This window comes from Pyxicephalus adspersus, chromosome 3 (genome assembly GCF_032062135.1).
Source record: "Pyxicephalus adspersus chromosome 3, UCB_Pads_2.0, whole genome shotgun sequence".
In the NCBI taxonomy this organism is placed as follows: Eukaryota; Metazoa; Chordata; class Amphibia; order Anura; family Pyxicephalidae; genus Pyxicephalus; species Pyxicephalus adspersus.
Window position 1 is genome coordinate 112,380,155 of NC_092860.1, and position 24,985 is coordinate 112,405,139.

General features: G+C 36.8%; 1 protein-coding gene across 2 annotated transcripts in view; it reads right to left on the reverse strand.

Moving 5' to 3' along the window:
• Window positions 1–24,985, reverse strand: part of SH3RF1 (SH3 domain containing ring finger 1) — a 94,906-nt gene that overhangs the window by 10,631 nt on the left and 59,290 nt on the right. Inside the window, exons 4-9 of one of the 2 annotated variants that reach the window (XM_072406035.1) lie at window positions 22,687–22,782; window positions 13,340–13,639; window positions 11,984–12,094; window positions 7,992–8,146; window positions 4,404–4,574; window positions 3,680–3,951 (exon numbers count right to left, since the gene is read on the reverse strand). In XM_072406035.1, coding sequence (XP_072262136.1) covers window positions 3,680–3,951; window positions 4,404–4,574; window positions 7,992–8,146; window positions 11,984–12,094; window positions 13,340–13,639; window positions 22,687–22,782 — 1,105 coding nt within the window. The remainder of the gene's footprint in view (window positions 1–3,679; window positions 3,952–4,403; window positions 4,575–7,991; window positions 8,147–11,983; window positions 12,095–13,339; window positions 13,640–22,686; window positions 22,783–24,985) is intronic. The other variant, XM_072406036.1, reaches the window with a different exon arrangement.

Genomic DNA, 24,985 nt, shown 5'->3' on the forward strand with positions numbered 1-24,985 from the left:
GAATTCTGTTTATCAAATGAATTACAAAAGAAGCAGTGTTCTAAGGCTCGGTCAGCTGAGCCCAGGGCATTTTAAGTATTATTACCACCTCTGTGTTTTTCATGCAGTTGTAGATGATCTAGACATGTTTGACATGTGTTAACATCCATCCTTTATACGGTGTGTTCTACTAAAACCACACCAAAGATGCATAAAAATGAACTAGGACACAGAAGAGTGAATGTAGAATGAATCTTCTACAACTGTGAGAATTAATCACCTGTTCTCATTATCTCATTAGCAGAACAATAGTTTCTGGAGATTAGAATATTCCCAGCCTAGGGCTTTTAAAAGAGATTTTCCAGTTTAGCTAAAACAAACCTATTTAGCCCAGTGATAACATGCAGACATGTCCTGCATCCCTAAACCCAAGTAGCCTGTGGCATGCAAGTTTGTTATCTCAATACATAAACTTCTGTAAACTCTTTAAAGTGAAGGTTTGTATAGGTTCACCTGAAAACACATGAAGTTAAGTCCACAGCTCATAACTAAAAAAGTAGGAAGCTCTATTTGTAAAATCCATCAAGTTTAGTTAGAAAAAAAAGTGTGTTTTCATTGTTATCATACCCTTTGAAAATGGGAAATGGGACTGTAAAAGAAGGGCACTAGCAGCCTCAAACATTCATTGCAACAAAAAACATGTAATGTGTGTATGTAGCATAAGACAGTGGTCACAAACTTTCGGACCTCACGGACCACTAAATTCATAATTTTAAATCCTGTGAACTAATAATATGAAATTTTTTAAATAGATAAATACATTTGTAAAATAATGATCTTCCAATGGTGCCTGACAAGGACCGTGGAGGCTCTGACTTATTGATCAGCTCACGGTTAAGTATTACTATTGTTACCATTATCATTAGTTGCATTTTCCTTGGTATTACTAAAGAAATGCAAAATATTTGTTTGCTTTTTTTCGCTCATAATAGGTTTATTTCACCAAACAAGAAATGATGAGGGCCACTGGTTGGCGACCATGGGCATAAGACACAACTGTGGAGAATATGTCAGGGTTATGTGAATATGTAATTCCTAATACCAGTTTGTACTCTATATTTTGTACCTACTGTAATGTGCACAAGTTAATGCTAGCGTCAGAGCTTGAAAAGCTCCCCTTTTTGTCAGTTTCATTCAGTGTACGTTGAACAATCCTAACAACAGCTGCCTAATCTAATTACATTTATTTTTACAGGCCCGCACCAGAAATGACTATGTTTATTTTCCCTTTTATTATTATAGTCCACATTTCGGGCTGATTTGGGTACAGCAAGTGAGGCCTATAAATTTAAATGACCGTATGAGAAATGAGAAAATAACAATGTTTTCGTAGCTTTGTTTTATTGCTCATTTTTCCTGGCTTTATTCTTGCCTTTGGTTGCATAACCGTTCAAATATGCAATATTTAGCGGAAGAGTAAAATTTGATATTTAGAACAACCTTAGCCTAAAAGCAAAAGGAATTTCAAGAACTAAAAACATATATTTTGAACGTTTCATCAATTTGTACGATGAAGTTTAATAAAAAGTTCTGTGAAGTAAACGCACAGGAACAGATGTATAGTATCTGGCCATAAATGAAATTCTTATAGTCCTCTAAAGCTCCCTTTTGAGCAGTAAAACAGATTTGACAATTTCACTTTGGGTAATGCGTTTCTTTAAACTGCTTTGAAGTTTCTACCAATGGCCATAAAAAGAATTCTCGAATTCCACAAAAAAATAAAAATAAACAAAACTAGCCAGAGAATGACGGAAAATGATGTCATTGACCGTTCTTTTTCAAGTGTTTACATCACAGTCCAGGACCCACGTTTTGGCACAGACGACCATAAGCTTGGTAACTGGCAGGATATCATGAATATAAACCAGCTGGGAAATTAAAAAATTACAAACACAACTATAAAAGGCCCACACATACCTATACCTTATCCCATTAGTATATAAAGCCTATTAGCAATAGCAAACTTAATAGTAAACAGTTAAAACATTTTTAAGCTGTAAGCTTTGGCTTACAGAGAGCTCATAGTACTCTATTAAAAAGGACCCTGCCAGGACACAAATATGGGAGTTACCACATCTGACTTGTTTTTGAGGCTGCATGTTTCAAGTCATCTTTACCTTTGTGCTTAGTGAGTCACAAAACTAAATCCTTAAGTGACAAGAAACACTGCTACTACATTACTAAAAATGCACTATATAGTGTTAAAGCACGCTGCCAAAAATGCTACATTCAAGTTTTAATGCATTGGGCAGCCGATATAAATAAATGAACTGCTTTAACTCAGTGTACCTCAATGTGTGTGCTCTAACAAAGTGCAATAGTGTGAGTGGCTGCTAAGGAAACCAGAAATAAAAAAATATGGAGGTTGCAATTGCTCAAGCTTGTCTGAAATGCCAATTTGGTTGTTTCTGGCTGCAGTGCCTTCTAACCCACTGATCCAAAACAGATTTGCAGATGTTCTTTATTTCAACAGGCAGTTCTACTTGCAGGTCAATCTTGTTTTTCAATTAGAGAAGTCTTTTTCAACATTTTTAAGGTGGGGGAACCCCTGAAAAAAACTTTCAGCTCATTGTGGAACCCCTGCTATTATTACTATATCCACAGATAACAGTATATTAGTGTGATGGTCAGTGGGAAGAATGCCTCTTACAATACTGGCTAGTGGGAGGAATGCCAAAACGACCATTGGTATCAGTAAAACTGCTCGAGAAGAACAAATTGCTCATTGCTCAAGGAACCCCTAGCAACCACTGGATGAACCCTAGGGTTTCACAGAATCCTAGTTAAGAAACCTTGATTTAGAAAACAGTTTCAGACAGTCTGTGCCAGCAGTGCCTCCTGTGTACTTTATATTTTACCCTTAAAAACTAAGTGTTAATACTGAGGCAACCAAAGCATTGTGCACTCAAAAGACATAATAATTTTATTGTTAACCTTTAAAATGTCTATGACTTGACAGACTGTCTGGTGTAACTATGACCACACCAGATATTCCAGGGTCACTACTGACAGAGGAGTGTCATTCTGCCACACAGGCAGATTTTGGATGACAGCAAATTGTCAGAAATAAAGGTAGCAGTGTGTGCTTGCTCAATATAACTATACATTTTATATTGGTTGAGGAAAGAAACAATTTCCCATGCAGTAAAACATTAACAACAAGCAAAAGTTCTCTGCACTGTTTTTATAAATCATACGTTGCGATCGTAATTAGTTCATTCAAGTACTTGAGCAGATTCATGGCAGCCTTTTATGCTGGCAGGATGGGGAAATTACTGTATAAAATATGGTGTCTGGTGGGTAACTAAGTCCAGCTGCAGCGTACAGTCAGATGCTTTACACATTGTGTATTAAAGCAATATGTACATCAAGATTTTACAAAACAATTAAAACAGCTCCGATCAGCTTCAAACAGCTTTTTCAAAGCCTCAAACTCCTTTAACCTTTAGTGTGGAGATACTCAACACAGATATTACAGAAGTGCTAACTGTCATTTTAAAAGCTGCTGAAAGGTTCAGCAAGACAAGAACGGCTAAAGCTTGCCGAAGGCCTACTAATGACATGTCTTAATGAATATATAATATGAAGTACAAAAAAAGTTTATATTTTTTCCCTAACATAATAGCATTTTTATTTTTACCTGTTCGGACAGCATTCCGGGCTTGGTTCACTGTCATTTGGCCACTCATGTGCATTAGCACCTTAGCTTGGGGGCTGGTCTGGATATTGGTACCAGGAATGACTGTTGTAGAAACACCATTAATATTAACAGATTTGTTAAATTCGGATCCATTTCCTTGTATCTTCTGGCAAGGGACTGCGCTTGAACATGGGGCTACCATGTTCACCATCTGTGTGCCTCCTCCTGCTGTGGCCACAACAACTTTGGGCTGCGTCCCAGTCGTTAATGCCCTGTAAAACGGATTAAAAATTTATGTTCCAATATTTTTTTTCATAACAGACTTGGATATATTACCAAACATAATGGTTTTGTAATATCAGCTGAACACAGCAGTTATATAGGTGTAATTCTGTTTCCTTTAAAGCAAACCATAAAATGAGTAGTTTAAATCCAGTCAGTTTTTTTTTATTTTGTCTTTGTAACATTGTGGATATTTCTCTCTACTTTCTCTCCATGATATGCAAGAATAAATAAAAGTTAAAATATCCAAAATGAAGTAAATTTTCCACTTGGCCAAAACAGAAGTCTCCATTGGCAGATAAATATTCAGATCCTACAGATGAACTGTCTAAGCAGCACAATAAATAAAAACTGTGACAAGATAAGATTAGGATGTTGCAATTTCAATGTTGGAGAACAAAGCCCATGGTCCTGTTTTGAGGAAGAAATTTTAATGACTTACCTTGTGACTGGTGCAACGTAGTTTCCCGGAAACACACCAATCTTACTGGTGTGCATTGAAGTTCCTTTAAACCAGCCATCCTGACAGCGTTCAAATACCAAAAACATTTCCCCTTTCCGAAGCTCCAGTTCATCTTCTTTACGTGGGAAATATGGATATATGGCAACATACCTAAAGAGAAACAAAGATGCATATTGAGTGTGCCATATCCATCAAGTTGCGGTCATGGATTACCTGTGAGTTTATCATCTCAGAGATCAAGCACTATCCAAGATAAGAGCAATAGGCTCCAACAAAACATCCAGATAGCTTTTAGCTATGATCTGCCTAACATGACTTTTATTTTACATGAAGGTGCTTATTGGTATTCTAGATTAAGATTCACATGAAATTAGAAGTTTAACGGACCTATTGTTTCATTACAGTAAGGTAGATTGAACATATTTAGAGATTTAAAGTTGATGAAGATGAACAAATCTTATAAATACACATGCACAACGCTAATGACTGTGTAGTTGGAGCACTTGTCTGACTGAATTTACCTGAAACTCTAAAAGGTCCCTGCAATGGAAAAAACATTTCAATAATCCAATTCTTAAATATTTTGACGTTCTAATGGCAACCAAAGCAAATGTTAACTGGCAGGTAGTACCATAATAAGTTCCAACAAACCCCCTGCAAAATAGAAATTATGACCAATAAAAGTAGTAAACACTGGCTTAGCTTAGCTATCCTCCGGATTATTTATCCTTCAAAACAATCTATTCCTGGACATTGAAAATGGTGAATTAACACTATAGTGATTTACAATACTTTTGAATACCTTCTAGTGTAGTGTATTATGACTATTAGCATGAGAATTTCAGTGCGTTTTATGAAAAGTTGAATTACAGGCACATGTTAATTTTTAACCATAAGTGAAACAATTTGCATACCAATATTATATATCACTAGGTATGGGTCGTTGGTTCGTCTCCAATCACTGTTCGTATCATATGGATTCTATGCCGAACACCTGGAATTATTAACTATAAATAATACTTGTAAGTCCTACAGTGCGCCTTTCATCACCAAACATACAGTCCAGCAGTAAAAATCCCAGACACAATAAGTCTCAATTTTTAACTCAGAATGTTTTCATTTGTAATCATTTGCACTGTAAGCCCAAATGTTTCTGTTCAAGTGCAAACTTTGATGTTTGCTTGCAATATGTAATGATAAACACATGGATCAAAAAGGCTTTCGCTCAGTCTTGCTCATCCTATGAAATCTTAGCAGCGAAGCACATTTTACAGTGATGTTTATTTACTTGGCCAATCAATCAAAAGCACTGCATGTAATTGGGAAATCTTTAATTCCTGTCACACATCTGGACTGAGGAAACATCACTTAATGAGCCAACACTCAGAGTAAAGCAAAAACTGATGTGAATGAAACTAGTATGGCTGCTCAACATGACTTCTTCTGTGTTTTGCAGCTGGCTAAAACTGAAGCCTGACTTTAAAATAAAATGGCAATTGGCAAAACACCTACCTGTGAGTTCTGATATACAATGATTAAAAGTCAAGCACGTAAGTGCTACTGGTTGTTTTAAGAGTGCTATACACCAATACAGCCCAGTATAATGTTTAAGCAATAGAGATCTGGAGTGCGAAAACACTGTGATCATCAGTGATATCCAACAGAAGTTTGTATATCTACTGATCCATGCAAAAACTTCAGGTAGAAAAGATGTTTTCTCCTCCTCTTCCTGTTATAGCCACATGCCCCATTTTTGAAAGTCCTTATAGATCAATTAAGCCTTAGTGACACCAAAGCATTGTGTGTACTAGGCTTGCGTGTACAATCAGAAATTCAACTTGGAGCAAGTTGGAGAATATTTGTATCTAAAGTGTGTGTGTGCAATGCATAACCTTGTTACTAACAAATCAGAGAGAAGGCAGCTGGGGTTGGTTGTTGAGTATATTTTGATTACAGTCTAATTTTGGATAATATATCAATGATGAATTTTCTGGATGTGTTTCAGGGAAACAAATGACTTTTTGAATGATTACCTCATATAATTAGGTATATGAGATAGGTGACTTACAGTTTTTATTGTGCTGTATTAGGTTAGAACTGCAAACCTCTGGCTTTTAGCCTATAAAAATCTGCCAGATACTTTATTCAATTTAAATAAGCTAGATTTATATGTAGGTATTTATGATCACAGGTCCCATTGCATGCAACCAATACACACAGAAGAGTATTAGACAACAGTCTTTCCATTTCGTCCAATGTAAAACATGTATGCTTTTTCTCAAAAGTCACGTCCAAGTTTTTTGAGAATTATGTAGCACACTGTGTTCAATTTATTCCATGTGTCAGCCCTTTTAAATAATCTATCCAACTAAAGCCCATTTTCCTTCACACACTATCATTACAGCTAATGCCCAAGTGTCCTGTTAGGTATATAAAGCTTTATGTGGAAAGATGATATTTTTAAGTGTAAATCAAAAATGAATGAATGAATCTTAAAAAGTAATCAGTAAACAGTTCTGTAAAAAGAACATTTTCTCTTTAGAAACATGCACAGAGAAAAGTTTTAGTATGCATGCTACATAAAACTTTTTATGTTTAAAACAATTAGCGCCATATTCTGTAGCATTTTAGAAATTAAAGTTGTCACATTGTTTTCTCGGAAAAATAACAGCTATCGCAGATTTGAAGAAAACTTGCTTAATCCTCAAGAAACATGTATACCAAGTAAATTTTCTTCTTAAGAATGTGTGTGCCCCGAAAAATAAATGTGTCTTTGGTACACCAAAAATAATGAAGGACTTGAATTGATCTCTCTGGAAGGAGTGCACAGGAGGTACTTGGATCTTCCAATATGACATAACCTAAACATAAGGCTGGAGTGAACATTACAGTCTCCTGACATCAATATCATTGAACCATGTCAGGGAGATCTCAAACATGCAGACAACCCAAGAATTTACAAGACATTTTACCAAAAAGTAAGGGCAACGTCAAAACAAAAAAATTTAGGCACCTCATCAAATAATAAATAAGTAATACTGCATAGAAAACGGAATTTTATGGCCTCGAATCTGCTAGAAACCACACTTTCCTAAAGCATTTTGTGCAAAAAAAAAAAAAAGGTACTTTATTTCATAAATGGATTACAAGGAAAACACAACCAGTTTAGGGTAGATGTCAAGAATTTTTGTGAAATTGTGGTTCTTATGTTTGCCTATAAATGTACATTAACCTCCTTGGCGGTCAGATTATTTTATTAATTTTTAATGTCAAAGCGGTACATTCTGTTTAAATTTCTCAGCTGGTCACACCCCCAGCGCACCACTCACACATCCCAATATTCACGCTGGGGAGGCGAGGTAATGGGACACAGATGCCGGGCGGACGTTGCGGGCTTGTCTGTACCAGGTAAGTCCTTTACAATGCCACCTACCGCTTTTGGTACTGAAAATGAACCCCAAGCCACACTCGAGATCACCGCCAGGGTGGGTAATAAAACTAAAACCTTTAACTGCCCATGAATTTTATTTATTCCTAGGATCAGTATGGTCTATCATTAGGACTTACACGCTTGGTCGGGTGGAGGACCTAAGGTGTGCAACTTGTTCAGCAGGACCACTAGCCAATCTCTGACCAGCAGTAGAAGATGTTGCCCCAGATGATGTAGAGACGATAACAGCAGCAGTGAGTGGTGGAGGAGGAAGAATAGGTGGATTCAAATCCTATAGGAAGAAAAAAATATATATCTTAGACATCCTCACAAATTTTTAGATCTTCTCCAAAACATAGCAAATATTCAGTTTTTGAGTACAGATCAACTGGACAGATGAGCTAGTTTCCACACCTAAATATAAATACCTATTAAAGTGAACCCAATAAAATATTTTGTATGCAGAAACCAATGCGTTTTAATGTGTTCTTCAGCTACTGCAATAATTGACCAATTCACTTGGGAAAGTTGAGAGCCATGTCAATAACATCCTAACAGCCTGAATATGGGGACATGATTACATGCAAACTTTAGGCACCTCGTTGTTGAACCTGCTGAATGTTTCAGGGACTCCCACTAGTCTTTTGGCATTTCACTGAAGTGATTTTCATAATTTTTCATATACACACCAATGATGATTAAAGGCCTATAAAATTTTTATAAATGCAGATGTTTCCCCTGCAGATCCACTAACGTTGCACATTAACGCTAGTATCCTAAGTGTTAACTGGGCTAAGGTATAGGAGATTTTCTAGATCTTCTCTTCTGGTTTGCTGATGAAGTGAAGATAAATAAAGATATAACAATGCTCTTCAAGATTAAGTTGGGAATAAATGACTCTTAGCCAATAGATCAAATCCCTGCATTTTTAACTAGCTTGGGCCATAATTATTTGTGTTACTAGTTCTTTTTTATAGATCATTCATTGCTGTAGATGCAAAAAAAAAAAAATCAACAGCAAACAGTATATAATATATATATATATATATTAATATACAGCCAGTCTGTACACAATAAATACAGCATGTGGAAAATACATAAACACTCTATTTATGTAAAGAGTTAAGTCATCAGCCTGAAACTGCTCTGCAAACCCTTCCAATTCAGCAGCAGTCTACCTGAAACCACACATTTTAAAGGCAAACCCCTTTGATGTGTGCCAGGCTATTGTTCACACTTTCTCCTTGCTTCTCTTCTTTTTTTCTGTCTATTAATGCTGCCACCCTTTGAAATGTATCAGTACTGAGGGTGGAAAATCTGTAAAAGGCACGAGATTGCCTTTGAAAAGCAGTGATGCAATTGTTAGCTGGTAATCCACAAAACATCACATAGTGCTTTCGGAGTCTCTGTGGCAAAACTCAAGAGGAAACAAAAGGCAGCTTTTGCCTCAAAGACTGAATTCTTCTCTACAGATTCACAAACATGCAGGAGAAAAAACAATCTAATTAGGTAAATCAGAAATATATATTGTGTCATAATCAGAACTGGATCTGCATGTATTATAATTCACTTGGCAATTTAACGCCCACAGGCTTTTCTAGACATGTAAATTTGTCTTCTGTGCTCCTTGCAGTGCAAGATTCCAATTGGCAAGCACATTCTTTGGTTGTTTCCTAGTTTCTTCCTACTTCTATTTTTAACAGAGAAGAAAAATGCGGCATGGAGTTCTACAGAACAGCAAGGGGGGGATCTGGCTGTCTAACGTGTCTTTATATACACAAGCCATTTATTTTCTTGTCATATGGGCCTTACAGGCCCGTAATAGCATTTGTACAAAGTCCCATGAATTATTAGGCAGGTATTAAAGGGGTTAATGCAAAGCCCCACCATTAGCAACCCTTTGTATTTGGGAACAGTTATGTTCTGTATCAGAAATGCATATCTTAGATTTTGGTTTCTGAAAAGAAATTTAGCTTTTATTTAGGCAAAATTGATTAACAGCTTAATAAATCTCCAATATATTTAATATGTCTCTGTAGATCTTTTTTGTATTTGATGTGATTAAGACAAATAAATATATTGCGTGACCATATTGGATGGAACATACAAGGTTCAGTCTGTATTTTACAGATTGACTACATTTTTCAAATCTTTATAAGCTTTTCAACTCTGCACTATCAAGACTGAATTTAGTGAGGTTTCCCAAAAGCATGGAAGACAACAGGGAAGCTGTACTAGGAAAGCATTTTGACCCATTTATCCAGTTGGTCTATGCAAAGTAGGAGCTTTAAAATGTTATAAAATGGAGGTGCCCTTGGGAAGCAGACTACTATAGGAAAAGTAGAGACCATTTTTGTTTCTTGCATTTAGACGTAAGGTCCAATGAGACAGAGTCTGAAGGTGGGTGGAGATCAAGGTGTAGGGTACACTAGGAGAGGGCTGCAGAAAGAAAATAAAAAAAAAAACAACAACAAGGACCCTGTGGGATTGACCACTACAAATAAACTCAAGCATAAACCGTGATTCCCTCATTCAGAAAAGAATCTTGGTTTACACAATGAAATGGTGCTGTGTCCTCATGTCTAACAAACTCTTGCTGTTGGAAACAAGTCTGCCACATTCGTTACTAGAGGCTCTATCGACTGCTGACCAACCAATGCACAAAAGATCATTTGAGAGCAAATAACCTATCATAACTCAAAAGTACAAAATACTTTAACCTGTAAAGGAATGAAGAAAGAAAGAAATACATACTGAGCCCACATGATTTTAATTTCTTCCTAAATATATGTTTTAAAAAGTAAAACATTATAGATGTATTCATTCACATTAATTTGAATGACATTTCTATTGATTACTATTTGGAGTGTTAGCAATGAAGGCCACATTCTGTGCTCTAGATTTATACTGGAGTCAACACATTTTACAGTATTTTTAGGTAAAACAAAGTGCCTCAGTTTATATTTGTAACTGATTATATTCAATTATTTGCACATACACATGCATTGCAGCATGCAATAAAAATAGTTTCTTTTTGCATTTCCATAGATTTCCCATGTAAATACATAAATATATTTAGAAAAAATGTATTGTCCATGCTTAATAACATGTAAATAAAAAATTATGCAAACATGACAACTAGAATAATTTGTTATCTGCATGAGTCATGACTGCTTTCTCTACAAATTAAAGATTGAAGTTATTCAAGTTCTGACAGCCCCAGCTTCTCTGGCATTTAACTTGCAGATCATAAACCTGGTACAGGTACCTTTTATTGGCTTACAGGGTGCTTCACTCTATTTCTCCTTTTGCTTTGGATTTGTATTTCAGACCTGCATACAATGATGGGCAGAAAAGGAGATACCAAACCCCTACACTGCCATATAAAATATTAGATAGATATTCTATCCAGTTATAAAAGAAATATGTGAATTTATTACCCCCTCCCAAAATTAAAGAATATTACTGTGTCACTTGCTTCAGATCATACTAGCTCCTTACTCATTGAAGGTACTTACTTCAAAGATACCAGGCCTCCCATTTCCTCACTCGGTGAAAGGCGAGACTTTATGTTTTCTCACTAAGACATTTAGGGTTAGCATTTACTTCAGAACACAAAGAAATTAAGTTAGACCTTCTACTTCAGAGAAGAAAGATCTTAAGCCTGCTTTTTCCCCAAAGATCAGAAAGATGTAAAACCTGTCAAGCTCTTTCAGACCTAGAAGACTATGATTTCCTCCCAGAGAAGTTTCTGTTGCTAAGAGAAGAGAGGAAAGTTGGAAATGCTAATTTAGGAGATCAGAGAATGCCTAAACTTATTATTCCGTTGCAGATAGTAAAAAAAAAAAAAGTTATCGTTACCTACCCCCAGTGGTGACTGCTACTTCTTCCAGTACAAAAAGAAATAAAAGCATACAGTATTTGAAAGGGGAATCCTATAGTAAAGCTATTAAGAAACAGACCTGCCACTGTTTTACTTTAGAAAAGGAAGATTTTAAGTCAACTGCTTTCCACAGAAAAACGTGGTAGGGCCTTTATTTTACCACTGGGTTTAAGCAATAAGCCAGTAATAAAAAAACAAGGCTTACTAATTAAGCTAAAGCGGAGAGAAATCAGGGCTACTACTTACTCCTAAAGTAGCTTGGTATGCGACATCCGGTGGGAATGTAAATGTAGGGCCACTTATTACAGGGCTGCTCGGGGGCGGGGTCACAATAAGCCCTGCAGTACTGATATGGACCTAACAAATTAAGGGAAAAAGAAAAAAGAAAAATTAACTTATATATTTTAATAAAAGTTGAAGCAGAGGCATAATTATTTTGAAGAGTTTCTATTTAACTGTAATTATTTATTTATTGATTTAATGATTTGAGAGAATCATTTTAGGTAAAAAAAAAAAAAGTAAACTATATTTTAAAATAAGCTTTAATTATTCATGTAACAGTCTGCAAAACCTGTGGTTTTCATTATATACAGTAACGTTTCTTTAAATTGTTTTATGGCATTTCATTTGATTCCTGCATTTAAATACCATACATTAACAGAAAGAGTCAAGTGACTAGTGGATAGGACTTTGGGCTTGGTTTTACGACATTAGATAAAAGGCGTGGTCTATTGTGGGTCAAAACCAATAAAACATGCTAAAGCATTCTGGTCTTTTAATCTGACTTCTAAAGAGAAAATTGTGCAGTAGTAAACTAGCAAATTACTATGACATTTAGTAGTCATAACTTATGGTTTGGACATTATTTAGGTTTTCTTAAGGCCCTATTGACACAAGTAATGTTTTTATAAAGACAATTGATCAGCCATAATATACCTTCCCTTCAGACCTCCTGTCATTTTACAACTCACTGTTTTTCATATTCTCATGCTACACCCATTGCAAAACAATAAATTCCCAATACATGTTAAATCAGTCTAATGAATAGGACACCTAATAAAATCCATGTTAACTATGGAGTCCAAGTTAACTCCATAGCAGTACATAAACAAATAAAAGACTAGGTGTTTTTAGGGTACGATCTCTACATTTTGGGAGTAGAATATATTGGAACCCAGCACCAGGGGATCGTCACCGGAAGCTCTTAAAGCCCTATCCAAAATGCCATTGGATCACCTATGCTATAAACCACCCTCCTGGATCAAAAGATAATGGTGGAAGTATTGCCGCTGAAAACTCCAACTTCCTTGATAATGCACATCAGAGTTCTTTAACCAAAACTGTACAGTTACAGGGTTCCATGTAGTGTACAAATCCAGTACATTCAGCAGTGTAATAAATTCTTTAGAGATCTGAGGACAACCAGTGTTTCTTTTTGTTACATGACTGTTCCCCCCAAAGAAGAACATTCCCCAGTATCTTCTATCTAATGTACCCAGGTCCATTTTGAACTTGAAAACCTAGATAAATGGCTAAATAGAACAAAGGAAATTTTTTATTTTACAAAAAGTAGGAATTATTTCTGTAGGCCCTCTTCCTCACCTGAGAAGGTGCGCTACAAGACAAGCCGGACAGCTCGCTTATCCTGGCGGCAGCGGTGGGATTGCTGGAGCTGATGAGCACTGGGGGGCTGATCTCCATGGAATGGCGGTTCTGCACAGTCTGTGCTGACTTGTTGGACATAGTGAAAGAGGTGAAGGAGTGACGCTTTTTGGTGTTCTTTTTAGCATCTGTGTGCTTTTGGGAAGAGCTGCTATGTGCTGTTCCAGATGTCCCTTCCCCAGAGTCCACTGCTCCTGACGGCTTGTCCAGCTCTATGAGTTGCTTAGCTGCTGAATTAAACTGAAACAAAAAGACATGGTTTACAGCTAGAATCATACACTGAAGCATAAAAACACCTGTAATAAGAACACAAGTGAATGCTATAAAACATAAATGCAGATTACCTGTGGCTTTTTGTCAAGGACCTCAAAGTGTCAGCCCTCCTGCAAGCAGCAGACTGGTACTTATACATCAAGTCCCATGAGTACGAGTATCATTTTGGGATCCCCAATAAGCACTTTAACATTTTTACTATTAGTTTCCTTATATTATACTAGTCTATGATGCTAAACCTGTATATAAATGAGGTACAACACAATCCACACAAAGAATGTATGCAATGGCAAAAACACCAATCTTTATAAAAGAGTTAATGAGTGATATTCAAAAATTATGGTAATAAATATGAAGGGACAGTCTCCAATTACAAAGGCTCTTAATTTTAAAGGGAATCTATAGTGTTTTGCACATATTTTAATGTTTAAAAATTTTAAACTTTCTTTAATATGTAAAAATTAACTAGTAAGAACATATTTTTGAAATAATGCACATACTTTATTTTTACAACTTGCAGCTAGTACATCTGCACAGTTTGGATATTTGCAGTAAATACCCTGTTTTGTTAAAATACTTCCTGGATTATTGTTAAAAACTGCAAATTCAGATTAAAAAAAAATATAAATGAAGAGTGCCCTTCCTTATCTCCCTGTTCAGTACAAATGACATATTGATTTCCAGTTAGCAAAAAGTTAGCAGCTAGTGCTGGGCTCCCCCTTTATAAGGTAAAGACTTTTCTGCCAAGTCAGGGTCATGGAAGCAGCCTGTATAAAACAATAATTTTTACAAGATGACAAAAAAAAACATGATTGAACCCAGCTATAAAAAAAATAACATGTAAACTAAATACAATAAACCTTTCCAAAAGTCATTATGGTGACAGTCTCTTATCTAGTTATACACTAATTCTCTATCATGACAAAGGATTAGTATCAACAAATAGGCTGGTGAAACAAAGGAGGCATTTGATTCCAATACATCCTAAATCTGTACAGCTATCTTAATATATCTGGCGTCCTGGCCACACCAATTAAGGAGAGCACAGAGGATTACCTCTGAGTTTTGTCAGCTTTCCTCCAGGCTTGATTTTCCACTTAATTAAGACATTTGTTTATCTCCTGAAAATATTACAGGGAAAAAGATTTGCCTGCTGATTGCTGGGCAAAGAAAGGTATTTCTGTACCCATGGGATCAATGCAAGAATGGCATTTCCTTCTGCCAGACAGGCAAGGGGGATGGCTACAAAATGAAAACAGATGTCTTCTTATCTGTTTAATTAGACACACTTACATGTACAAATACCAAGATGCCCAGGGTTATTTAATTAAAAGTGGAATAAAGAAGAAGGATTAGGGATAGACCACTGTGATAAAAAAACACTGCAAGCTAAACATTACCCACACATTTGTCTGGCATATTGAACCCCAATATGTCTATGGTATTGAATAAACTCAAACACAAATTATTCATTTTGAAAAAAAATCTTTCAGGCTTTTACAATCACTTTTACTTTAAGGTTTTTTTGGCTACTCTTTTGCTATTCCTTGATGTTCTTTAGACACATGCAGAATGAAGCAAATGAAGCTGTCACACATATGGGTTTAAATGCCAACTTATGTGCCACGCAGCCTTTATTTTAATATGCCATAAAAAGCTGCAGACAATTGATTTGCATAAAGCGAAGTCTAAGTGAAGGGAAGCAGAATTGGCAGAATCCGAACTAGCAGATACTCCTGTCTGCATTGAAATACATTAGGATATCTCCATAAAATCTGACACTCTTGGGCAGTCGGTGGGCAAACTTTTTCAGTCAGGGGCCACAATATAAAATTTGAAAGGGGAGGGGCGATGGTAGAGTAGGCAGGGTAATGCCATCATGACGGCACTGAAAGCGACGTCTTCCATTGCAGATCTGAGCCCTAGATGTGAGAGTGGGCAGGTTGTGTGCAGGGACACAGCCGGCCCACCTCCACGAGCCAGGCTACCAACAGGGAACGTGTTCCATGGCTCTGGCCAGTGTGCCCCCCCAGCAGGGTCCTTCTCCTGACCCTGCCCAGGGTGGCACCGGCCAGAACCGTGGAACACCCAAAGGGCCAGAGAAACAACCATATTGGGCCGTATACAGCCCGCAGGGCGTAGTTTGCCCATGCTTGCCAAGCTCTTGGGTCAGGACCTAGGCCTTATCATTTTTTTCTGAACAGCCAATGACATAATGGACATCAGCACAGAGATGCAGGCACACTGATGGATTCTGCACTTTTAAACAAATTTAAAATGAGAGAGCTTTTTAGCTAAAGAAACAGAATTAGGATATACCAATCGTTAAGCATTGATGCCAGTCTCATCGCTGACCTACCTAACAGCACTTGGGAGTAGGATAGTTCTTTATTGCTCCCCTTCTCATGTCACTACTTTAAAGAAGACTTTTGATAGATGTTGTGACCCTATCACCTTCCAATGACTTTGTCACTTTTAAGTGTCAGGTTTTATTTTATTTTGTTTCTATTGGTTGACCTTCAATCAATTGGCAAAGGGATGATGTTGGAAAATAAAATTTGATCAAACTTTAAAAGTTCCAGGTCCAGTCGCCTAAATACAAAGATAACAATACAAAGATTATCAGAGGCCGTATTTTTTTTTATCTGTTTCTGAAATGTAAAAAGCCAGGTAGATGGCTCCACTCTTTACAAATATAGACTTTAAGAAGGCAAACAGTGGTCTCTCCTCGCTTATCCCCCCAGCCTGCTGACAGTGAGAGAGAATCAGCATGCAGATGAGGTCGGCGCTCCAAACATATTATTTTTCAAGTTATCACACACCTGATTGGTTGTCTTTGTGACCTTCTCCAAAGTATGAGGCTGATATCAAGACAAAACTGGGCATTTTTTTTATTTTAAATAAAACTATGTATTAATGAATACATATCTGCCTTTGTTATATGCCGGTTGTTAAGTTTTACATTGCTAACCAGCAATAAAGACTAGATAGCTAAATGGATTGGTCATCATGAGCAATATCTTCTTTTTCCTGTGTTAAAGTCATAAATCTCCCCACATCCCTAGATGCCTTTATTGACATATAGACACTGAACACCTAATGCACTTTTTCCTAAATAAAAGTGTGGCAATGGTCTTATGTTCTCAGGAACAGAAGAGATCTTGGACACATCAAATAAATCATTCTACTTTACTGCTGTTGAACTAATCCGCTCTTAGCCACCAAAATGAGTTGCTGTCATGAGGGACCTGCAAAAACAATGAAAAAGGATAACGTGTGTTTGCCAAGGTTTCCCAGGTAATAAGGTTTTTTTTTTTCAATTCCCACTTACTTCATTCCTACAAGTTTTATTAGGGCAATTACTTTCCTAATACAAGTAATAATACTTTCAGTTTATTTTGGCTCTACAAACTATTAAAGAGGTGGAAAAGCTTTGGATAGAGGAATTATTCTCACTCCATGTGTTCAACCTGCTGCAAGCGAAGTCTCTGTCCAGATGTCTGAATGAGCTGTGTTTACAAATGAACAAGGTCATATTTTACAATCATATCGCTGATGATATTGTATAGTAAGGCATAATTTACTGCCAGAAACGTTACCTCTGAATTGAAACATTACCACAAAAGGTGCTCAGTGGACAAGTCTTTCATCTGGAGAATGAAATAATAACAAATGCTTCTTTAACATGTTTCTGCACAATCTGCCATAGGGTGTTAGCATATTTCATTCTACACTACATCGCTCCAAGCTGATGGTTAAACTTTTATATACACAAACTCGTATATTTCATATATCTCATTCCTTGTTTTCTGACAGACCCTTGTCCATGCCTGCGGTTAACTATGGAGTGGATAGAGACATGGCAAAATCACTAGAATATACAGTTTTACAATGAAAGTGGCCCCCAAGGGATATTTCAGAACATCTTGTAAGTAACAAAGAATATGTTATCTTAGAACTTGTCAGCTTGTGTTTATTATGTTTATTATGTAAAAAAATATATGATCTTTCTATTTTAATCTACTGACCCAGAGAGCTTTTAAAATTGTCAAATTTTAAATACTGTATCCCTTTTCTGTAATACAACAAACTCATGGTGTTCTACACACTATGTACAGAATGCCTTTCCTTAAAACTTATTTGATGCTTGTGTGATTGGCTTGCAGCTTTTTTTTTTGGGAAGGCATATTTCAGCTAGCATAATCCTTGAAATGCTGCACAACCCAGTTCTCACATGTGACAGTGTGCAATTGTATGCCACAGGAAGGCTATGTACACGTGCAAAATTGTCGTTGGAAAGGATCTTTCACAATCCTTTCCAACAACAAAAAACTGAAAGATGAATGAACAAGTGCTGTACATACAGTGCCATTCTGCTGTATAGCGAGGGGAGAACGAGTGAGCAGCACCCCGCTGTGCTCTCTCCCCTTCACTTGCATTGCAAACATTTGTGGATCCGCCAGGATCCATGAATGACATCGGACGAGCGCTGTACACACGTCAGTTTCTCTTCCAATACTAGCCCTGGAGCGATGATCTGACGAGAATCATCTGACATGTTTATGTAGCCTAACATCTAGGGGTAGGAAGAGAGGCATCAGTTTGGAAGACAAATTGCTGGTTTTTACCTGGTTCAAGTCTGTTGGGGCTTCTGACCTCACATCCAACATGGCTTTAACAGGTGAATAACATACCTGTACACTTTAAAAGGAATATATTCTATGAAAAACCTGTTAAAATAAATGGTCTGCTGACAGGGAATCTGAAGAATATTTAATTTAGTGTTGTATGGAAGCTGGTGTGTAAAATTACACAAAATTTTGGTTACAGAAGGATCATGTGCATGTTAGAGTTGGCAAGACTCCAGAGCTTGAAGGTTGTTCCACTGTCTGGAGAGAAAGCAGAGCTGAAACCAGAATGGAAAAGAGCTCTGAAGCTGGCATTCTAAAGCTTCTTGGAATACTACTTCGCATGTCTATCATGCTAAAAAATGCAATTGATCAGAATGTTATTAATTTTCTAGTTGCAAAATTGTAGATAATTAAAAATGTACATTTGGCTAAAAATAATAAAATACAAGTTTCCCTAGATCCATACAGTTGACCATACAACATTGCATAGCAATTAGGATGTGTGCAAGATCTGAAAATAGGACAATATGATGCCAGCAAAGTTTCCTCACTTACATCTATCTAAGCATGAACCAAATAAAGATAAATATACTTAAATGGTATTTTATATGATTTAACTAATTCATTTTGTACATAGTAAGCAAACAAAAAAAAACAGCCTAGATTCTGGCTGACACTGAAGAATAAATATAGGGTGACTTTGCATTTCAAAGTAAAAAGAAAATGTTTTGTATTTTAATTTTATTTTCATTTGGTCTCCAAGCCGCAGCCTTGAACTTTTATTGGAACGCACAGAAGAGGCCTGTGGCTTGGAGATGAGTGTTCACTGCTGGAACTGCCGAATTATCCCCACTGTGTCACTTCAGCACTGACCATTATGTATCCTCATGCAGAAAAGTCACAACCTCACCACCTTACCAGATTCCTCCATATTGCTTGGTAAGTAGCATACAAGTGCAATGCATGATTTTATTAGAGAATTCTAAATTATTCATTGTTTTGTTGAAATATTTTAGCCATCATGTGCAGTCAGTTATTCTATGTTGTCTGATTTCTGTGTGCCCATTTGAAGTGTAATGCTGGGAGCAGTTTCCAATGTGTGATTCCCCTTGCAGCCTTCATAATGACAGGCACACACTTTCACTTCATGACTTTCACAGTCATAGCTCCTATGGCTACACTTAGTACACTTGCAGTTAAGCCCACAGGAGTTATAAAAAAAAGTGCAAATTATCAGCCAAAAGCATTAATTAAAAAGAGAGACAATTAACTCGATTTGACAGCAAAAGTTTTGGTCAGATAAAATATTATCCAAGACCTTTGATACTCTATATTATCAATTTAATTGTTAACTTCCTCATCATTTTGTTCTTCCTCCTTTTCTTTTAAATCAGTACAACAATGCTGTTCTACTAAGGACTACTGCTAGGAAACTGTGCATTTAACCGGATTATATTATTAATGCATAAATTAGTTCCCTACAGTAATAATAGTATATCTGTCATTTTAAAAAACCACATCTCAATCAGTGTTCCTATTAAACAATTATAAATGTTTTACTATTAGAAAAGCACTCATCCAATAAACAATACTGGCTGCTTTAACAAGAAAAGTGATGAATGCGACAACGTTTCTACATTCATGTTGAAATGGAGCACTTATGGGGAAAATGCTTTCTGAGCTACGAAGCCAATTTAGGCCTTCAATAGATTCTGCTTATGCATATGTTTTACAATGTGCAATAAAAACACCCCAACAAAAAGAGGGACTCCGATCAGTATTCATGCTTCCATGGCATGATGGTTCTTGTGCCCACTGTACAAATCTAAGTGACTAGACATCTGACACCTTTTGTCAGATGTCTAACACACCTGGCATAGAAACAGCCATAGTAAGACAATAGATTGCCATCGCTGAATGATTTATCTCCCCAATAAAACAGATTGCTCGGATATGCTGTAAACAAGCTTACTTTAAATGAACATTACGAGTCAACACGGAAAATGACTTTAATCCGCCTAGAGCCTTTTAAAAAGCCTAACCTTTTGAAAAAGTCAAATGTAGCCATAGGTGACACCTCATATGACTAAATGTTGAGCCTGAATTGCACAACACCCAAATGAGCAACATCCAGACTATTGCGGAAACATTCCAATTATCTTAATGTGCCATTTTGCTGCAGCAATACAGTCTCTGAAAGTACAGTTGCCCTGCAAATTATACTAAATGGATCAATCTAATTGGCTTACCAGAGTGATTTATAGCACCTGCCAAGGCAATCTCAGCTATGGAGAACATTCTCTGAAATGTAGAAAAAGTGTTCTGTTGAGGCTGTGATTTGTAATCCCAGGGGACTAAGTAGTTTGCATGTACTTTAGTTAGGGAGGAGGTTTACCTAACTGCAGACGATGAACATATTTATTATTGTCCTAACTGTTCATTGTTTATTTATTATTATCCAGTATTTATATAGTGCAGATAAATTATGCAGTGCTTTACAATGTCCATAGTCATATCACTAACTGTCCCTCAAAGGGGCTCACAATCTAATGTCCCTACCATAGTCATTTGTCATTAACACAATCTAAGACCAATTTTAAGGGGAAGCCAATTACCCTAACTGCATGAACCTGATTTAATAAAGTTCTCCAAGGCTGGAGAGAATACACTTTCATCAGTGAAGCTGGGTGATCCAGCAAACCTGGAATGGATCTGGTGCAGGATTGAAAACATTTGCTAACAAATGGCTAATGACTTTTAGGAAATCCATTACAGGTTTGCTGGATTACTGAGCTTCACTGATGAAAGTTTATTCTTACCAGCATTGGAGAACTTTAAATAATCAAGGCCATGTGTTTGGGATGAGGAAGAAAACCATTGTGCCCAGAGGAAACCTATGCAAACACAGGGAGAACATACAAACTCCTTGCAGATAGTGCCATGGCCGAGATATAAACCTGGGACCTAGTGCTGCAAAAGGCAGGCCTGCTAACCTCTGAGCCAACCTTGTTGCCTTTTGTTCTACCAGATCTTACATTTTGGTAACAGTACTGGAGTCCCTTGTTGGTTGGTTTGGCGATATGCACACGGTTTATGTTACTCCAGAGAATATAAAACCTAACTCCCCTCTTTATTACTAAGAATAAAAACTGCTGTCTACAAAAATGCATAGTATGGTTTGTTGGGGGTTCCGGCATTATCTACAACCCAAAGCACTAGCTTCTTTTTCACAGAACATACAGAGTAAATGCTTGAAATTATAGTAAATGCTTGACATTTTCTAAATGTACCAATGAAAGTGTTTCCTGTGCAAAACAATATTGTGCATGTATTACAGAGATATGATACATATCCCTTGGGGGTTGGCAGAGGCATGAAGCAGGTATGGATCCTGTTAATTAAATCACAGAACTGTAACAATAGGCTGAATACATTTTCAGGCTTATTCTGACTTACTAGTGAAAAGGACAGGTGTGGGTAAACACGTTGGACTTTTGTTGTTGGAAAGGATCTTTTACATACAGCGCCATTCTGCTCCATGGAGAGAGGAGGGGGGGAAATGAATGAAACCCGCTGAGCTCTCTCCCCTCCACTTGTATTGTAGTCGTTTATGGATCTCTCATGACGGATTCATGAACAACTTCGGGCGGCCGCTGTACACAAATCAGATTCTCGTCCAATGCTAGGTGATAATCTGACGAGAATCATCTGAGTTGTATACATAGCTTATATGTACCACTGACCTAATGGTTCTAAGTTAGTAAATGTAATTTCGGAAAAGCAGATGTAATAGAAAAGCAGTCTAAAAAGCAGTCAGATCCATGCAACACCGAACACAAAATGATCCGTTTTAAAACGCTGACATCATTTAGGAATTTTTCAGACTGAAGACTCTGACTCAGATTAAAAAACATCTTGACCTAAGGGCACCTTAATGAGGGAATAATGACTCTAGCAAATAGTTTCACTTATTTATCCTGCACAAACTTTGCCAATTAATCATCTTCACATATCATAAAACATGCCAGCATAGTAACTAACAGATGAAAATACCTATTATCTATGGCAGCCAAAATAAAGAAAACACTAAGCAGAGCTGGAGGAACAATAAACTTCAGTTTTAAAATGCTTTTTTGATGTCAATGTAGCAGAATTCATTCTCTGCTATGATTGTGGTAACCATCAACTAGTAACTGACAATGACTTGAACATACTCTATGAATGATGCAGACAAGGCAACACATGTGGCTTATTAATGTAGCCAAAGCTAGCGGGATGGGGAAAAGGTCACGCTCAGGTTTAGCGCAGCAAGGAAATATAGTTTATGGGATCATTCTAAGAAAACCAAGTAAATGTATCTATTATCAGGGGTATATTATTTACCTCCACATAGGAAATAGGGAATATTCCTATTTTGTCTCCAAGCATTCCTTCTGCCCAGTTTTCATCCACTCTGCGGATCACCGTGAGAATGTCATCCTGAAAAGACAAGTAAGAATTATCTCAGCAGTCTGCCATCACTGACTTCATTCCATAGTACAATCTATGGGGCTCTTCCCACAGCTGTACAACAATATAAATTAATACACAGGAATACACTAACTTATCTACCTATAATGACGTTCACATGTGTTCTAGTATGCAGTTTTCATCACCGACTTCTCATTTTTTACAGGTTAAGCATTTTGAATAGACCCATAAAAAAAATTTGTGCATGGGTGCAAAAAAAATGCTGAAAGTGAAAATCTCACAAAGCTTTTGCTTTGCCTGTAAAGTATACACGGTATTAAGCTCAACCTAGGTGAACAGCTATTCTTGCATTAAAACATACAACTATTCATAAGTCTGCACATATTGGGTCCTACTAATAGAGAAAGATATTTTATCAAATGACAATTCTTTTTTCTACTAATTAGTACATTGTATTACTTAAAGAAAACCTGGACAGAATCATGAAATAGCACTGTTGACTGTTGCTTGGCTGTGACGTTGACACCTTATTTTAATGTTTCTTGAGTCATTGGCTTACAACAAATATAACATTAGGAATTGTGACATTTGTCTGAGAATCATCCACAGCATTAGGAACTAACTAGACAGAAAGACAGACCTGCATACACCGTGCAGGTAAAACATTAAACACCACTGACATAGAAAGTAAATAACATTGATTATCTCATTACAACATACATTTAAACAATTGAGACATATTAGGCAGCATGTAAACAGTCAGGTATGGCAGATGATATAAAATAGTCTGGTATAAGGCCAATTGGTAATGGTTAGATGGGTAGAGTTAGAACATCTACAAAACGCAAGTTCTGTGGGATGTCCCAGGTATACGGCCACAAAGATCAGCTCATATCAATGAAATTTCACAAGTATGTTAAACTTTATTCCAGATTGGAACATCACCACAAAGCTGTGTGCCCAAAAAAACTGTAGAGGGACAAGTGTGCACATCTAACTTCAATACTGGAGATTATATTTCACTTGTGGTCTGCAGTCATCAATGCATTGTAGCTACTACTGCAACCCTCATCAGGTCATATAAACATTGGGGCAGATAGGATTGTATGTAGCACATCTGAAAATTATGGGACTTTATGAACCAATAATAATATTATTAATACACAGTATTTATATAGCACCATCATAATATGCAGCACTGTACAAAGTCCGTAGTCATGTCACTAGCAGTCCTTCAAAGGGACTCACAATCACAATGTCCCTACTTCAGTCATATGTCTTTAACAGAGTCCAAGGTCAATGTTTGCCAATTAACCTAACTGCATGTTTTTGGAATATGAGAGGAAACCAGAGTACCCGGAGGAAACCCACAAAAACATGGGGAGAACCAGCAAACTCCATGCAGATAGTGTCTTGGCTGACATTTGAGACCTAGAGCTGCAAAGGCCAGAGTGCTAACCTCTGAGGCACCATGCTGCCCATAAGTTCTTTCACAAAAAGGAACACGTCTCCAGTGACTACTTAGGTTATCTAGATAACTTAACAGTATAGTCACCAATGGATGACAATATTCAGTGTTACATTTCCCCAACTGCTAAGGATTCAGTTCCTACAATCACACCTTTCCTGCACATAAAATGAATTGACTTTAGTTGGAATGATGTCAAAAACGCACACAACCGGCACTACATTTTCTGACCTGACCGATCAAGGTTCTTTGTATTCTACCCTCAATACTGATCCTCTTTGGGCAATCAAATATAGAAATTTAGAAATGATTTATGTTGGATTTAATGAAAAGCAATGACAAAATACCAGATTTACAAGCTTATCCCAATAAGGAAAGAATTGTTTGAAAAAAATAGCATTCTTCCTGCTTTATTAAAGGACTCATCTGCCAGATCCAAAGAGGAGGCATAACGATAGTTTTGCAACATTAAGATCCTATCATACTTAGAAAAAGCTGTTCATATAAACAATAACATATGGAAAACAGGAAAACAAACAATAACAGTATGGATTTGTGGAAAACTAACAATGTTGTGGTCTCTGAAGCATATTCGGAGAGACAATGTGAAAACATTATTCAGGAGTGTATTGTAAGCTGTTGTAGGTCTTGTTCTTAGGGATGGGGGTATACACACACATAGGTGTGAATGAGGGAGTGGGACAAACACTGATAAAGTAAGAAAGATACAACATTATAAAGATA